The sequence below is a fragment of the Poecilia mexicana genome, unplaced genomic scaffold, assembly GCF_051168715.1.
Source record: "Poecilia mexicana isolate PSO_F unplaced genomic scaffold, ASM5116871v1 scaffold_15, whole genome shotgun sequence".
Classification (NCBI taxonomy): Eukaryota; Metazoa; Chordata; class Actinopteri; order Cyprinodontiformes; family Poeciliidae; genus Poecilia; species Poecilia mexicana.
In genome coordinates, this window is record NW_028263384.1 from 9,064,067 (window position 1) to 9,082,703 (window position 18,637).

At 36.5% G+C, this 18,637-nt stretch overlaps 1 protein-coding gene across 4 annotated transcripts in view; it reads right to left on the minus strand.

Moving 5' to 3' along the window:
- Positions 1–17,543, minus strand: part of anapc1 (anaphase promoting complex subunit 1) — a 50,585-nt gene extending 33,042 nt beyond the window's left edge. For all 4 annotated transcript variants that reach the window (XR_015765361.1, XM_015013367.2, XM_015013366.2 and 1 more), the window contains exons 1-23: positions 17,346–17,543; positions 16,460–16,699; positions 16,210–16,374; positions 15,954–15,996; positions 15,509–15,606; positions 15,163–15,245; positions 14,985–15,058; positions 14,748–14,893; positions 14,494–14,654; positions 13,608–13,733; positions 13,286–13,504; positions 12,709–12,804; positions 11,198–11,288; positions 10,653–10,718; positions 10,397–10,534; positions 9,517–9,660; positions 8,641–8,701; positions 6,292–6,347; positions 5,713–5,844; positions 5,407–5,481; positions 3,302–3,415; positions 2,601–2,770; positions 96–187 (exon numbers count right to left, since the gene is read on the minus strand). Coding sequence is in view for 3 of the 4 variants with exons in the window: in XM_015013367.2 (XP_014868853.2) it covers positions 96–187; positions 2,601–2,770; positions 3,302–3,415; positions 5,407–5,481; positions 5,713–5,844; positions 6,292–6,347; positions 8,641–8,701; positions 9,517–9,660; positions 10,397–10,534; positions 10,653–10,718; positions 11,198–11,288; positions 12,709–12,804; positions 13,286–13,504; positions 13,608–13,733; positions 14,494–14,654; positions 14,748–14,893; positions 14,985–15,058; positions 15,163–15,245; positions 15,509–15,606; positions 15,954–15,996; positions 16,210–16,374; positions 16,460–16,675 (2,566 nt within the window). In the remaining variant the exon portion in view is untranslated. The remainder of the gene's footprint in view (positions 1–95; positions 188–2,600; positions 2,771–3,301; positions 3,416–5,406; positions 5,482–5,712; positions 5,845–6,291; positions 6,348–8,640; positions 8,702–9,516; positions 9,661–10,396; positions 10,535–10,652; positions 10,719–11,197; positions 11,289–12,708; positions 12,805–13,285; positions 13,505–13,607; positions 13,734–14,493; positions 14,655–14,747; positions 14,894–14,984; positions 15,059–15,162; positions 15,246–15,508; positions 15,607–15,953; positions 15,997–16,209; positions 16,375–16,459; positions 16,700–17,345) is intronic.
- Between the last annotated feature and the right edge of the window lie 1,094 nt (positions 17,544–18,637).

The window sequence follows — 18,637 nt, forward strand, 5'->3', positions numbered from 1 at the left end:
AAACCTATTTTTTCTTTTTTTTTTTTTTGGCTTTACAATTACATGTCTTGTGCATTTCCTGCCTGAATATCACATGAACCCATTCAGTCTCTTACCCTGGTCTATGATGCAGCTCTCCGTAAAGCAGCTAATTAATGAAGGGTAGTCTCTCCAGTACAGATCAACATATTCCTCCAGCTGCAGGTCTCTGCAAACAAATGATGAATCACATAAATAGAGTGCAGAGGAAAAGTATTTGCCCCCCTGATATCTGCCATTCAGTCTCCTTTTCCTTTTTTTGCTCAGCGTTAGTATCTTAGATAACGTTCTGGATTTCTTTTTTGCAAACCCCTACATGCATTGTTGACCACTGTTTGCAGTTTTGTCCATTTTTAGATAATTGTGCTTACAATGTCAGCCTGGTGAAAACCAGACCTGGACTCTTGGCTATTGACAAACGAATATTTACTTCCTCCACTGTCATTACTAAAAACTACAGGCAGACTTCTATTTTATAACAGTGCAGAAAATAAACATCGTCGTTCACAACTTTTCCTTCTGTTCACTGATTGGCCAGGTCAAAATTCAACTTGGGAAATCAAAGTCAATGGGAGAGAGCCCAGATAGAGTAGTGAAGAAAGATGAGAATCAAATGGGATTTGTGTAGGAAAGCAGTGGTTGACTGGAAAAACAAAGCCTTAAAAATGCCTTTTAACCTTTTGCAGACCAAAACTATTACTTTGTTTCTTAGCTGATCTTCAATTTCTTCAGGCTCGATGTGTCGCTTTCAGACATTTTAGCCTACTTCATGTTGTCAGACAGATTTTAGGTCAGGTGTGGGTAGAAAATTGAACTATATTTATGTAGTGCTAGTTTGGTTTGGGCAGCTTGTTTCCCCTAAAATGTTTGTATTTACTCAAATTACCTTTGTTTAATGATCTGAAACATTAAATGAGCAAAAACAAAGAGTAAAAGCTGGGCAGCTTGGATTCTGTCATTTCCCTTTGATTAAAGCAAAGGACCATTTCCATTATTAATAATTCATAGCTTAGAAGATCATGTCTACCTTGCGGTAGTTTTTTTTTACTAGTGTCTGCTGCTGCACACCGAGGCAATAAACTGAAAAGTCATTAGAGCTATTCTAGAAATATCCCGACATTCTCAAATAGCTTCTGTGACATTTAACTTGTTTAGGGCTGCAATTGCCGCAAGATGGAGCAAAAGTAATTAAGAACCATGAACCACTGCTATTGACCTGCAAACCAAGAGCTCAATGGCAGGCAACAGTCTTTTTTTAAGGAACATTTAAAAATGTATTCTTCACTGTATGCGACACCCTATATTTAGATAGGTAAAGCCCTAATTAGACTGAAAAATTTAATTGTTTTCCTTATCCCTCCATCCCAGATTCAACATGACAACAGTTTAATCTAAAGTGAAAACCTACTCTACCCTTCAACTTCAATATTCTGACCAAAAGAACTTGAAAAGTGTAACTAAATTTTGCAGGTGTATAGCATTTTTAATTGGTCTGCATTTAAAATAAAATAAAAACATTATAGATAGTTGTATTACACCCATAAAAAATTAATGTTAGATTATTTTATTAACAGTGATAATAGTTGCTACTTTTGTGTTTTAAACAAAAGCAATCACGTGACATAGTTCTTGCATTTTTTTGAGTTACCACCATGAAACTGGGGGTATTTCCACTCAAAGTTTATTATAGCAGAACAATCTGCCCCTCTCCCAAACTTACCGCTAATGGATATTTAGACAATTTGGGCCAAACGCATGATTCACAACATGATTCTGAATATATTAGTTTCAAAATAAAACTAGAAGCCCTCTGAGTAAATTTGTCCTGTGGCTGTGAAAAGTTCATCTGAATACTGAAACTTCCTTCCTTGACTGGCAGAATTTGTACCAAGAAAACAATCTATCTATGAACTCAAAGTGTTTACAAACTAATAAAAACATTTCTGTTTTACAATAGCCCGTCTCCTCGTTAATTTATCAAACTGCCTTAATGAAACGTTGCATTTCCAGAGGAAAGTGAGGCTGAAGATGGGACACAAACTGATGAAATTACTGTGAATGCAACAATATTAAAAAACGACAGATGGCAAAACAATTCAACTCAAACAAAGAGGATAAACTATTTTTAAAATTATGACAAAGCAATCAGAGTTATCATTTGCTTTGCCTGTTAATAAAGAACAGAAAACATAAAAAATGTCAGCATACTTAAATACAACCCACATACTAACAATGTAGAACAATTACTCTAAAGAGCTCTTCACTCTCCCACTCTTATTCTTTTATTGTCATGGTCACCAATAACAGCAGTCACTTGACAATCTGTTAAAGTTTATTTCCCAACACACAAACCACTGAAGGGCCTTGGATTACACACAAAGTTTCACTGAAAACAATGAGTTGCATTCCCCATTTCCTTCTGTGTGCGAAAGTTCAATGTAGTTTATGAGAATGTTCAACAGGCTGTTTGTAGTGATAATTGTACGCGCCTCGTGTCTGTCTGCCAACATTGTTTTATTATAGACAGGCAGCTTAATGACTAACAGAACTTAAAAATGGAAAATAAATAAAATGGCGGCTACCTGGCCAACTGCTGCAGCAGACACACCAGTGATGAAGCTCTTGCCCTGTGCAGCTCGTCCAGCTGCAGCTCCTGGTAGAGCAGATGGAGGACACCGAAAAGGGCGGGAATGTGAGGGAACAGAGGAGCCGAACTCTCAAGTTTCAAAGATGAGCTGGAGGGAGAATCCGCCTGGTGTTGGAAAGGAAGTATAAAAAAAAAAAAAAAAAAGGTTGAAAACAGCCATTAAAAAAAAATCTGAACCGAATCTGGAATTGAAATGATTTGAAGCACATTTGGGGAACATATTGTTCTATATAACTGAATATGAATTAAACCTGTGTTGTATACACCACAAGACACATTAGTTGTGAGTTGGCACCACATAAATAAACTTTAAAGAAATGAGAAAGTATTGCGTTTAAACGTTTTCCAGCAACTCAAAACAACATTTACATCCTTCTGCCATTTAAAATATACACTCCAATTCCCTCCTTTCTGCAAAATCAATATCAGTAACTTATAAAGCACTTCAAGTCAGACACACATGATGTATACAAAGATGCAGAAAGAACAAGAGAGGCAACAAAAATGGATGTGGAGAATAACAAGCACTACCTCTTTGAAGAGGCAGAAAAATCTTTTACTTTCATTGATCTTTATATGTTGTAAAATCTAAAAAGCATGGGTTCAATATGGAATAAAGCAGACTGGGTTACGTACAGAAAACGGGTCCTCTTTTTCTGCGGCAGGAATATTGTTGGGGTCCACTGATCCACAGACGGGCTGAGAATTTATCTGACGGTGATAGTGAGATGCCAACAGGTAGTCCCAGTCCTACAAAACCGGGATTATAGATCAATGCCAGTCTGAAGTTGGATTATTGCAACCATAACCACAACTAGATTCAAATGCTAAAAGTGATAACATTATAATGACACTTAGTGAGTTCCTTCAATTCTAGAGGGGTAAAAAATAAAATAAATAAATAAATAAATAAATAAAGTGCTAAAGTCAGATTTACAGCATAATCCAGAAATAATGCCAATGAGCCACATCTTTTAACCAGCACCACCTCTTAGTGAACTACATAGTTTCACTAACAAACTATGCCTGTATGGGTTAGATGTACCTTCCGTTATAAAATGCCTTAAATGCACTCAAACACACTTTTTCCAACTTCAGACATATCCTGAAACAATCAGAGCAGAGCTTAATGATGGAAAGAAAACCTGTTTTCACTCAACTTGAACATGTTCAGTGAAGTTCAACGGACAACATTAACAGATATTATCTCAGGTCTTTTCAGAGATACTAAAGTTGTCTCTGAGCTGGCACTAGCCATATTTCTATCAATGTTTCTTTAAGCACATTTTGAAGTGTCTCATTAGAAAAGGTTGTAGGAAACAGAAAAATTCAAAATGTTTTTTTCGCTCGCTTGAAGTGGTCTTTGGCTCTTCTGAAAAAGAGTTGATGCACTAAAGGGGTAGATGGAAACACATTAGCCGATTAAGTTCTGACGTAGCAATCTTTCCCATCCACCAGTGGGTCTGTGCCTTACCAGAGGCACAAAAATGTTTTTTGCAACATTTTAAAGGTTTGTTCAAAATCTGTATGACCATCCATGCTGGAGGGAAACGTGGTTTCTTGCATCACACCCAAACTGAGGGCCTTCTAGTTGGAAATCCAAAATCACTGACATTTACGCGTTGTTTGGCTCTATCATCAGCAAAACAAACAAAGAAAATTGTATATTTCTCTCCTTTACTTGGGTTCAAACAAAAAAAAATTTACATCTCAGGTAAATATTTTATAGAAATGTTTGTTTTGATCTTGTACTGGGATTCAGCTTGGTTAGGCTTTGAGATCCAGGTTTAATTTCTAAGTAATAGAGACATCAGTGCTTTTTAAGACAGTGATGTCAAATTTAAGAGTCTCCTTCCGCAGATTTGTACTTTCCTACAAAATGGCCTGAAAATAAAGAGAAAAATCTGAACTAAGTGGTATGAAAACATGTTCTCGCATTGCTGTTGTGGGCCAATTATTATTGGTTTTGTTTTTCAACAATTTTCAAAATGGCTTTAAACCAAGTAACCCAATTCTGTTGAAAGGGTGAAGGGGTGTGAATACTTTCTGGAGGCACTGTATATCATTATGTGCAGGTTACAGCAGGGGTTATTCTCAACTAAAATTAACCACACAGTAGCTTAAGTAAAATCTGACACATCTTTCCTCGGGTCAAAAATAAAGCAGCACACTGAGCCTGCAGCTGATTGACATTTTCCAGACGTGTTTGCTTTAATGAGAAAAACACACAAACACAGATTAGTTAAGAAATCCCCTTTAATGAGACACATTTTAAGAAAACCCTTGAAGGCCAACTCGCAGAGGAGCGATTTGTTTCATCTTTCCTTTATATAATTAAAGTGCAGGTCAGGCTTATAGAAGGACAGAGCGAACGTCCACTCTGGAGGTCTTTATTCACACGCAAGCAAAATTGTGTGTGAATGTAGAGCAGAGGACCAATTATATTCTCTGCAACTTCATATAAACTGCACCAATTCTCTCTGTGAGCAAAAGTTTAAAAACTGGATGAGGCTCGCTTTTGGTTGAAAGGATTTAATATATTTGAATGGACTTCTTAAATGGCAGAAATGCAAATAGAATGGCCAGCAAATCTGAGTAGATCTTCTATGAATGTTCTCAAAAATACATCTTGGTTATGTTTCTCAATAATAACAAACAGGACTCCTGATAAATAGTTGTTTTTTTCCCCTCCACAGATACATACATTTGTTATCGTTGTTCACATTATGCATCTTGCATACCTCATCAGAGCCTCCGTCAGAAGGACGAGCCTTCTTGGCAGCAATAACTGGAGAGAGTGGGACTTCAAACTGCAGCTTAAAAAAGAAAAACGAAAACAAGAAAATGATCAACTGAAGGAATATTTTTGTTTGATGAAAAAAAAAAAAAGAAAAGTTTTTTTAAATGAAGACGTTACATATTTTAGTCAGCTGAGAACTTTCTCAACAGTCGGATCTGATTATGAAGGTGTAACCATCAGTGTTTTTTGAAGATACACCGAACCTCACTGAAAATTGGAAGGGAAGAATCAGAAACAGCTGACTCACGTGTCGAGTCCAGGCCAGGCGCTCTGTGTTGTAGCCCATCAGCGTCATGAAACAGGTGACGAATTGGCTCCACTCTGCATGAGTGCTGGGACCGCCGGGGGCGTTGTAGATGTTGTACCACTTCACCAGAACCTGCATATTTTATGAGAAAAATCTAATTTCTCTCATGACCTAATTATCGTACCAAGATCTGTACTTTTAAAGGTTCAATATGAAGTTGAACAGAGATAATATTTTTGTTCTGCAGAGAAATAAGTAATCTATAATCTGTGGCAAGTTTTAATGTAGATGTAACCTAATTAAATATATTCACGTCATTATTTACTAAAGTAGAGGTAGTTTCTACATGGTAAAAACTAAAAATCATAATAATAAAGTTTAAATGGGGAAAAAAAGTTTAAGGAAACATTTGGTAAGGTTGTGGTAATAGTTCTATCAGCATAGGAAGAATCTGTCAGTCATGACTTAATTAAAACAATAATGAAAAAGTTTAATGTGAATATTAATGTTTCAGATTTATTTAGCTGTGCACTCTCAACTCGATCAAATCTGGGTTTCAACATCCCCACTTTAACAAACCTTCATGGCAACGTCTTTGGGCAGGATGAACCGAATCGCTTGAAGGCACTTCCTCACTGCAACAAAACAAAATGAAAAAACATTTTTTTCTAGAGTTTCAATTGAATTGCATCCTAAACTCCACAGAACTTCAGGTTGAGTCATGCAAGAGGCCAACCAGGTGACTGGATTTATTAAAACTACAGTTTTTATAAAGATATTTTACAAAAAAAAATTAAATTGAATGCGTTTATCCTCCTCTGATCATTACCTTGAAAATAACAATTATAATAATAATCCTAGCTTCATTTATTTAAAGCAAGAGCTCTTTCCTTGTGTGATATCCATTTTATCATGACAATATGTGGCTGATGCTTTTTAACAAATGCCAAATAAGAAAAGGGAGAAGAAAAAAAAAATAAATAAACAGTAGCACATTAATTGATGTTGCTGTGTCTGACCAATCAGATTCCTAATCAGCATCACTAGGCTGTCTTAATTGGTCGTCCGAAGTCAGAAAGGTCGAAAAGGAAGTGGATAAATGCCATTTCATTAGAAGAACGCCTCGTCCGTTCGATCGATCGATTACTAAATAATAGGAAACAGTGCAGGAACGAGGAACAGGCAAGAAACAAAAGGGAGATAAAGTCGTCTTCAAACACAGCTGACACAGTGGGAATTAATTATAGCTGCAAACAGAAATAAATTACCATTTTGGTTTACAGTAAAAACCAGAGCTCCCACAGGACAGATAAGATTTAGATAGTGGAAGATGACAAAGCTAATCCCCAGTTTAACTGGTCAGATAATGCATTAGAGCTACATTACCTTATTTCTTAGACATTAAGATATGGCAGGGATTAATACTTTTAGGTCGAAGCTGTATTACCAAGTAAAACTGTCAATTTCCCTGATTTATGGCCTCCCTCAGGATAAAAGCAAAATTATTCATGTAAATGTCTCGTAAAGGTTGTAACCAATTGTGCCTTATGAATCGCATTATACCATACAGAATTATCAAATAACTTATGAAATGACAAAAACAATAAAAAAAATCTGATTGCTCTCTTTTCAGGTCATTTTCAAAAGCAGAGAAAAGAAACAGACATCATTAAAGCAAAGCGGAAAGGTCAGAATGACAGAGCCTCTTATTACACAGCAGCAGATTTCATCTTGGTCCTCCATCCTCAGCTGTCAATTATGACAAAGATGCTTTTTATTTTAGAAAGCAACTGCTCAAAAACTCCAAAACAGAACAGCATTCAAGCATTAGCTTCTCCTGAGAGAAAAAATCCTGCTACATCAAATAGACGTAAAAGAAAAATCCAATAGATAAATGATCGCAGAGAAGCAATTCATTCTCATGCTTTATTTCCAACTCTACAAATTAGATGACCTAAAAGTAGATAATTCCCAAAGGTGTTGGGGTCCAAAGAATAAATTGTTTCATGCAATAATTAACATCAAAAACTATAATTGGGTGTTTAACTGTACACACAAGTCATGTTAGGGACAGACTGGTAAACAACCCCACTAGCGAGCGGACTCTGAGCTATTAGGCTGTGCACAACGCAGGATTAGAGTACTTCTATATTCATTATAAATTAAGAGATTTTTTTTTTCCTCCAGTTTGAACTTAACTGGATACCCGCCACAAAACAAAAAAATATAATTAAATCAAAAACTAAAAGATGTTGTATTAACTTAAAATTATTTTTTTTTAGGTATTCTAATTAATGTGGCTTTATTACCTACATAAAGAGTATTTCTCCTAATTGGAACATACAAAATGAACACGTCATGAAAATGTAACTCCTACTTCACCGTCTTGATAAACACCAGCACATTTCAGTACCTCTATCAGCGTTTTGGATGTAATATAATAATGGAGGTGAGAGAAGAAAACTTAATCTTTCTCGATGAAATATTTCTGATGTCTTTATTATTTTTAAAAATAATCAAAAAAAATTATGAGAACAAATTAGGTTGGAGATGTCCATGTGATTTTTTTTATTTTAATTTTTTCTCCCCAAGCTGCAGAGAACATTGACGTGGCGGATTAATTATAACCATTAAGAAGCGTCAGTGTGTGTGTGTGTGTGCGTGCGTGTGTGTGCGTGTGTGTGTGGGTCTGCTTTGTAATGGCATCCTCCAGTATAAAAGATTTTACGTCACTGTGAAGCATAGAGCAGCTCGCAAACCTAATTCTGAAGCGCTTGACTGCTCTGACTCAGTCATTTCTGTCTCCATTTGTCTGGGCAGCAATGGGGCGAGTAAAAAGAAAGAAAGTAAATAATTTATTAACACATTGCTTAATTAGACAACAACCACCTTGTTTTTGTTGCCTGTGCTAAATCAAGAGTGTCTTACCCAGCTCAGAGGTAGCTATCTCTGGGATACAGATCCTCAGCATCACACCACTGCTTAGCTCCTAGAAATAAAGACAAATAGCTCAAAAATTCACATTACAACTCCAATTCCACACAGGTGTTGGGGAAACAGATGAGGTGTTTAATAAGACACTTTCAGCAGTGCAATCCTCCAATCTATACAACTGTAAACTCCAACTAAAGCAGGTAAATTGAATTTGTCCAGCCTCTATTAGATTATCTCTACCTTTGCTTTTTCTGTTGCATTATGAAAAAGATACTCTGTGCAAAGGCCAACTGGTTTCTATCAGGAGATGGAATCCCTCAGCACAAAAAAAAAAACCTGAGGTAAATAGAAATATAAATTGATTTGCGAAATGAATGATTGTTTAGAAGTGGAACGCATACACTTGGTGAAAATAAGTGTTTTTGGAAGGCAGAAACAACAGATTTACTTGAAGCCAGAAACTTCTGCAGCGTTGGACCAGAACTGGAGCTCCAGCTGAAGGTTCTTTGGGGAAAGTTTCCATTCCTCTCTTTACTATGTAGATTGTAATTTAGAAGCAGTTCCCTGCTTAACATCATTTATGGAACTGATTTTTAATTTTTATATATATATATATATAGAAAATCCGTGAAATTGAAAATACAAAACATTTAATGAATGATTTATTTAATTTCAATGTGCTAACAATTATTTTCACATAAATTCAGTTTCATGCTGTAAAAAGGTGATAGGGATTTAGTTATGATTTGATATTAAGCACTTTACTGAGGAAAGAAATAAATGTGTGGTGTTGGCATTGGAAATGTATGAACAGAGAGGTAAAATGTCTGAACTGTTTCAAAAAATAAATAAATAAAAAAATCAACCTACCAGAGTGACCCGGTTGCACACAGGGTCCCGCAAAGAGAGGATGAAAGGTGTGGCTTGTTGAAACGAGAAGTCTTCAAAGAAAGAAGCTTCCTGCTGTTTAATGTTTAGACTCTTCAGCTCCGACACTGGAGAGGGCATTGCATCCTTAAACAAGGAATGAAACAATGCACTAATTAATTTTTTTTTTAAATCAGGTAAGATGACAAGACAAGAAAAAATATGCCTGAAATACTAAAATACCGCAATTTCCGAACTATTAAGCTGCACCCGTAAGTTTTAAGAAAAAAAAAAAAAAAAAACATACATACATACATATACCTATCTACAAGCTGCAAGGTGTCCACATTGTAACATGAGATACTTACACAGAAAGATTTTTTTTTTTAAAAACCATTTAATGAAATACATACCACTAACAACAAGTACATACAATACATACTCTTTCCTGAATAGTATCTGTAACATGACAACATGAAAAAGTAAAATTAATACAGCAGCCTACCAGGAAAACTCCTTGATTACCAGCTTCATCAACCTAAAACCACTAAAGTCGCATTCTTCAGTATCTGAATTAAACAGCCTCAGAAAATACATAGTTGCTGCAGCGTTCAAAGCACGTGAGAAAAGTAGCGACTTACAGTCTGGAATTTACGGTATTCAAACATGGACAGGAAAATTTGCAATAAATGTAAAAACATTAATTGTAGAGTACTTCTGTCAAATTTGACAATTTAAAATATGTACATAGTATGAATATTCAAGTTAAAAAGACAACTCAACACATAACTTTGTGGAATAAACGCAACCGTTTCCTACTTCTAGTCTGAATAATACATCGTCAGTGCGTCAAGTGGAGTGCATTAACGCCACATTCTTTTACCTCATTAAGCCTGTGGATGTGCCTGCTGCCTGCATTAGCAGGTGTACTGACTGTCTCCACTGGTGTGCTGAGATAAGGGAGTTGATTGGTCAGGCTGATGGAGTGAGACAACGGACTGGGGAGATGCACCTTACTGACCTGCAGGAGCATAAAGGAAGCCATCACTAAAATACTCTATTGAATAAGTTAACACTAACGGTATGTGAGGCAGCTGAGTGTTAATGCAGTTATCAACCTGTCCCCATGTTGTCCTTACCCTTGTGATTCCTGTGTAAATAACTAGACTGCCACAAGCCTCCAGAACCAACATGGCATCTATATTCTGGAGAGCAAAAACATCATACAAATGAGACTTTTCAAAAAACAAAGCAGAACTAAAAACTTTCCATTTGTGCTTTTTTCCCTCCACAGTGCTCCAAAGTTCAGAATATTTTAGACACATTTTAGGGCAGAAAGCAGAGAAAATGAATTAATAGTTAAATAAGATATTTCAGTATACAAATATTTAAATTGTAATAAAATTATCTAAAATTAAATGGGTTTTATAGTAAACTCAAAAAATATATACATGGATCAAAGTCTAGATAAAATGGACCTATAAACATAAAAATGGAAATTAATAAGACACCAAAATGATGAAATCAATATAATTTATTTCTTTTTTCATATAACCAATTAACTTCCATCTTTACATTAAATAGGGGAAAAAAGAAGTAAATTTATTTAGGGATTAGAACACGCCGCTTCCCTTTCTGATAGGAAAATGTTTTGGAACTGGTTGTACTGGGATGCCATGAATACCTGCAGAGGGGCAGCATCTTTTGCAGGGATGGTTGTGACGGAGGGGAAGATGAGCTGAGTGGCATCATTGCTCTCTATAAACTTCACGCATCTGTAGGAACAAAAACACGGCCATTTGTAAGTGCACATTTCACCGTTTAATCCGATAGGGAAGGGAAGAGGAAGAAGGAAAAGCACAGAAAAACATTCTAGATTAAATTTGCTTTGTAGAGATAATCAATTCTCGTTGCTCTAATGGCTCTTTAATGTTGACCCAATTGTTTGGTAGGACTCAGACAGCATCTGTCAACTACATTGTTATTGCACCTTCTTCGTTGTAGAGCTTTAAATAAAGACATGATCAGATCTTTACTGGATAGAGAAACTCTTGAAATTCAAACTAAAATTAATAAAAATACAACAGGGTTTGGCAAATTAGAAATGTAAGTACAGACTCAAAGCCAAATATACGGACAAAAAAAGTGATGTACAATATACCAGTGTTTGTTTTTGTGCTTTTGGTTCACTGCAAACACAGATTCCAGATAATGATAGTCAATACACCTAAAAAATTTTATAAATTACTTCCATATCAAGATCAAGAAAGTTTTAGGGGTTGCATCCTGCTACATCAGCTGTTTTCTTGTTGTTGGGTTTTGTTTTTTTTTTGAGAGAGAGAGAGAGAGAGAGAGAGAGAGAGAGAGAGAGACTCAGTTTAGTTTCTGAATTATTTAATCAAAGCATTTTCTGCACCATTTTAAAAAATTAAATAAAAAAATAAAATAAGAATTACAAGATATATTGCTGGCATAATGATAAATTATTAATCATTGCAGCAAAGATGTTCAACAAATGCACATTTATGCAATCGTTTAATTCCCCATTACTTTATTTTTGTGTGTGTGTGTGTGGGGTTTGGAGTTGTCGCAGCAGCAGCTGTTGCTCTTGGCAACCGCCTATATGGCCCATGTCAAAGGCTGGTCGTGTCTGACATGTAAACACCACACTAGTATATAGTACTACACAGAGAAAGCTTATTTGATACCAAAACTTTTTTTTCCTTACATAAAAGTACTTTTCACTTCCTGCTATTCCAACATTTTCATTTAATTGTTTATTTTTCTGTGTTGTATTTTTTGCTGCCTCTTGGCCAAAACTCTTTTGAAAAAGAGGATCTTAAATTCAATGTTTTTTTTTTTGTTTTTTTTTATAAGAGTTAAATAAAGGTTAAATAAAAAAACTCACTAAGAGTGACGTAACTAGATCTATAAGCTGCATCAATAATTCTGAAGAGTATAAATGGTATAAACTTCAAGTTTAAGGCTTGCTAATTAAACTTGATGTGGGAGCCAATGTGGTGTCAGATTGTACAGAAAGAAAACAAGGGAGCAGCTGTAAAGGACATGGATTCATTCCAAGTTGGAAAAACAAAAATGTTTTTGTCGCTTCTTATGCAATAATCATCAATGGCAAAATAAAAGCCATTGATAAATAAAAGCCAAAAATTGCAGAAGTAGTGAATATTTGCTTACCTCAGGTGTTGATGTGATTCCACCAGGAAGCAGAGATAATGGTTCTCACACAGGTCAGAGGTCAGAAATACTTTAGAAGCTTGGCTGCTCATCTCCCTGAAAAATGCAAGAAATCAGCACTAGTAAAACACTGAGGGACACAAAACTGAAACAGCATGACAGAATGTATAATAAATATAGTTTTTAGGTGTTTTGTACAACTTTGTCATATTCACTATTCCCAGAAAAACTAACATTTTGCGTAAGTGATCCACAGAAAATAATATTCAAACATAAAATATGAAAATGAATAAAATTATTAGAATATTATAACACAGACATTGACAATTTCATTAATAAAATATATTGTTTTTATTTTATTGGGGGATCTTTTTGTCACACAGTAGAGCAACCCCAGTTTCTAAGATGACAAACCAGAGTAGCTTAACATGACAGAATATTTTTTTAAAAGCATTCAACTGGAATTTAAAGATAAATTTATTTTGACACAGAACTAATCTAGTAGTAATCTGTGTAATATCTGAATCCCAGGATGTCTCTGGGTCTGTGTCCAACATGGCTCTCCGAGGTTTAATACCTGTGACAGCCAGCGGAGACCGCCTCACTCCACAGCTGCTCCACGCAGAGGTCCGGTATGATCGGCTCCATCTCCGGCATCGCCACGCTCTCGTTGGCGGTGCCGTTAGGAGACGGCAACAAGCCGTGGTGCCCTCTGGGGGATGGGCTGTGGAAGGACGTGTTGAAACGAGACGCGCCAGAAAAGGACGGAGCAGCCATGCCAGGAGAGTGGGCGCGACTAGGATGGACGCAGGAAAAGAGCGAGAGAGAGAGCAGAGACATTTTACCCTTTTCATGTCCCAAAGTGGAGTGATAAAGCTGTGGCTTACACTCATTCCCACCTTAAGGCGGCCATGTTGGATATGCTTGGAGAATGAACTCGAGAGTGAACTCCCGGTGAGGAGGTCATGATCCTGCTCGGGTGACTGTGCAGAGCACTGTAGTGCAGAGGAGAGCTGAACGCAGAACTGAAGGAAGAAGACAAAAGACAGGGTGGGACAACTACTTCTTAGAGTTTTTATTTATAGTTTTGAGCAAACTTTGAGGAATTTCAGTATTACCACTCCAAGCAAAACTGCAAAGCCTGTTATGACGAGCAGTAATAAACCTACCTGGCCAGACATGAAGCTGTCTCTTAAACAAATATCTTTGAAAAACTGGGTAACTATTATTTTCACTAAAATGCTATTTATGACTAGTAATAGACAAACTTTTTGTGTAAAAAGAACTGGATTCAAAGATATAGGTAAAATGTTTAGCTAACCTAAATATGAGCAAAAAGGCAAGTTATTCTCTTAAGTAATTATTACATAATAACTTAAGTGTTGAATTTAATACATTTTAAAGGAGCCTTAAAAATTCTTACATTTCTTACCAAAACCCTGTTTGATGGTGAATTATGAAGCCAAACGCAGCACAAAGTGTTTAACTTCTAACTGTGAAAGAACTATTTTTTTTTTATCCGAGTTCAAAAACATTGATTACGTTTTAGATCCCATTTAACTAACAGCTAAAATGCCATTTAGCAAATAACAGCATAACCAATGTCTAAGCAACAAATAGTCTGACGTTTTCAAATGGTTGGACAGGCCCGTCCACAATATATAACAACAGATTTTAGAAGTGAACCAGCAGGAGATAAGTTCTGCAAGACTGGAGCATAAATTCAAATTTCTTAAAAATAAAATAAAATGAAGGAAAGCAGGAATTTCTCTTTTTATCCATTACCTTATTCCCGCTGCAGAACCCTGCCCTCCACTTCCTCCACTACCTCCAGGTGAGTCAAGATGGGAGGAGTTACGTAAATGAGATGCTAGAAAACCTGAAGTCATCAAACCCAACGGCGTCCCAGCTGGTTCTGTCGGACACCGCAGGACCATGGAACGCTCCTGAGAAAGAGGTCAGGGGTCAGACAAAGCACACATTTTTGTTCAGGATTTTTTTTTTTTCTTAATTTTTAGCCTGAATGTGAGGTCACTCACATCATGTGTGACTTTCCGCAGGGCCCACACTGTGTGCGTTCCTTGTATGGTATCATATGATACAACTATAGAGGGCTGGCAGCAGGTGAACACCATCTTCATGTTGGAGTCAGACACATACTGCACCCGGGAGCCTTCAAACAGACCTGCAAAGGCATAAGAAGAAGCCCAATATCAGTCTGGTCAATAAACACTCAGACAGGTGGAAAGAGCCCAACAGACAAATCTGTGCTGTACCTGAAGGTTTGTACACAATGGGTGCAATCTCATCTAAAGGATGCAGCATGCTGAACACTGTTGGAAGAGGTTCTCTGTAAAGAAAATACACAGGAATTTAATGAGGAAGCACTAGTTCAGGTTTAGACATCTGCCTTGAGCTTGTATGTCCAAGTGTTGATGGATTTTATCATCTTACCCAGGAGGATTCGGCTGTGTGTCATTCGCTGCGTTTTTCCTTTCCAGCAAAAGTCCAAACTTGGTCGCCCAAACGTTCGAAACCTAAAACAGACAATATGAGACGGATGAGAAACAAAACCGTTCACTGACAAGCTTATAGAAAAATTATGTAAACATAAAATCAGGCAAACATTCATGAACTTTACATTCACATTCACTTGGCTAATTTCCACTGATAAATCTATTTTTCCAATTATTACTTTTTTGCACAGTCTTGGAGAACATTATAGATTAATTTAGTGGTAAAACTAAGAATCTAGCACAAGGAAGTGCATCAAGTTGTGTCTGTTTATTTTCTCCCTCACCTGGAAAGGTAGCGGTGAGATGAAATCTTTGCCCGTCACAGTGTGTACGTTAATGCAGCTACTCTGGACAATACACACCGTTTGCTCCACTTCTTCGGCTGAAAAAGAAAATAATCAAATTCTTTCAGCATAAATAGACCGAGAACAAAAGTAAAGGAAAAATCACAGAAAGCTTAGCACAGGCCTGTCAAGATAACACATTTTGCTGAAGAATAAATTGTCCCAGAAATTATTGCAATAAACAATAATATGGTCACTTTGAGATTATTGTTAACCAGATAATGGCATAAGTATACCCTGTCTAAGATCAATAAATAAAGAGAGAGCGACATGAGAAAAACAATCATGCAATTGGAAATTATCAAGTTCTTTTAAATTTTTTCTACAATTAATTGATTTATTGCAACATGGTTAGCCTTTTAGTAAAAGCTTAATTTTACTGTACCGTCATTGTTGTTCTGAGGAACAGCAAAGTTGCACCATAAAGCCTGCATGAAGTAGAAGACAGTCAGCAAGTACAGAGAAATCATCATGTTCTACTATGTTTAAAAAAAGATATTTGAGACCAGTTTTGATGAAAACAAACAATGAAAAACATAATTAGCATCAATATTTTGCAGAAAATGATGGTGAAGCTAAAACACTTTTACACTTTCCTGAAAAATATCAAAAACAGGAATCTTGTTTTCCCTATAACCCACCTGCTGCACTGGGCCGTCCACAGTGAAGGCCTTGTACACACTGGAGGCTTGTGTACGACTCCCTTGGCTCCAAACAGCCATGTTTCCCGCAGTATAAAGTTCTTCCTCAAACTCAGCCTCATCCTCTTTGACTCCCGTGCAACCTTTCCTGAGCTGCCAAGATTCCTGATGATGGAAAGAAGCCACTGCATGTTTCAGATGAAATATATTTTTCAAAGAAAAGCTACGTGCAAAAGCTGTGCCGTCTCACCCTCTCTCTGTCCTGCAGACTGACTTCCTGCAGGGACCCCACCAGCCCGGCAGCACCGTCGGAGGACCAGAGCTCAGAGGCTGGCTGGAGCTCCCTAAGCTGCAGGTTGAAGGCATTCGGGTGGTTCCTGCAGTGCTCGCGGCCAAAAGGGACAAACGACTGCAAATCCCCTGCGGCAATCATCGTGGCTGTCTCTTCATACACGACTTCCGACATGAGTTCCAGATTTCAGCATTATTTCTGGGGAGAAAAAGTTTGTGGGGGCAACTGTTTTTAGCTTATTTTTCACAATTACTTGATCTGACCTTATCTGAGGAACAAGATGATTCTTCAGGGTTTTGAGATCAAGCTGTTTTTGTTTTTTTTTTCTGTAAGGAACACAATCTCATATTCATTGTAGCTCCAGCACCTGTAGAAAACCACTGCAAGATAATGCAATAGTGAAACTATTGTGGAATATTGCAGAACATGTCAACTGCAATTTACCCATAACTGTGCTAAATTGTTGTTCATGTTTCTGAATCCAGTGCAATTCAGTTCTGAATAGTTCCATTAATCACCTAAATTAGACACCAACAGGAAAAATCTGATAGCATCTCCTTATTCTCTTTCATTTATTATGACAGTGCTTTTTGCTCAACCCTTTTAACGTTTAATACTAATACGGTCTCGCTTCAAACCCCACCACAAGACTAAACAATATACTGAGCTTTAACGAGAAATACTCCAAAGCAAAGCTCACTTCTTGTCAATTAACTTCTTAGAGTAAAAAGTTAAAAAAAAGCTAACAATAGCATGCTAACGCTAAAACATCAGAGGTTCAATGGCATCAAAGCTAGATTAGCATGTTAGCTGTGAGTTTACTGGGAGGAGTTTACCCACTTACCAGCTAATAAGGAATAAGCAGGCCCTTGTCGCGGTGTCCTCGTCTTTCCTTACTGTATAGTTGGCTTGGCCACAACGTCTTTAACCGTGCTAACATAAAAACGAGTCGGTTGTGTTGCTCAAAATGTAAAGTTGGCTACGACAGGTTTTCAAATGAGCGCGGACATCTTTGCTGTTCTGACAAGCCACTTCCGTCCTGTTTCAGCCAATCAGCAGAGAGAAGGGCTTGTGCTGGAAACTGATAGGTGAATGCGTTAAGGGACTGTCAGGATAGAGTAGCACAAGATTCATCTTTGAAAGAATGATGAAAATTGTTCTCTGGATTCAACTGGTTGGACTTTTTGCGATGTAAAACCTTTTGTTGTTGAAAAAAGATTTGTACATTGTAAGTTGTGTAAATGGTAAAAAAAATATTTGTACAATGTACGTAACAAAATTTTATTCTGTCTATATTATTGGGTTCTTTTGACTACAATTTTCTGTATCTAATCTGTTTTGATAAGACCTTGTAGATACATTTGTTATTAATTGGATTCATCTAACTATAAGTAGTAGAATTAAATCTCCACAGAAAGAGAGCTTTAATTAAATTACCAAAAATTCCCAAATTTATTTTTTTCACTCATGAGTGAATTTATAAACTGTAATCTGTCTTTGTGTTTTGCTTAACAAATAATTCCTTCTGATTCTCTGAATGACCTATGAACCCATGTTGATACAGCAGTTGTTTCTTTTAGGACAATTATTTTTTCCCCACATCATTTTAACAATATATTTAGTATTTTCTTGTTTTTGTTGTTGTTGTTTTCTGTTTTAGATACAAGCATTTAAAAGCAAATTACATTAACCGCTTGTTGAAGAATATAAAGGATGGAAATTCCATTAATGTTTTCACTTTTATGTAACTCAAAAGAAGAACATGGCACCTTTAAACATCTGGTTTATCTTCCACAATGTCACACAAAGAAGTTGAATGTTTGACCATTTCTAATCAGAAGAGTACACATCCTCTAGGCATAGGTTTAGTGTATGTAAACTTTGAACCTTGAAAATGGTATGATTTTTTTTCATGAAATACTATTCATTATTTGGGGATTTAATAAAATGCTGGTGATGCTTGCTGACGTAAAGCGGGAAAAGTTGAGTCACATATTTCAAGTCTGATAAATAAAATCTATATTTGTCGTTAGACTGTACTGCATTGTGGATTGGCGTTTTCTTTTTACACTCATTTTCTTTTTCCCTGGAGATCTAAAGGTGACTCAAATAAATCTATTCACTTAAAATAAAAAT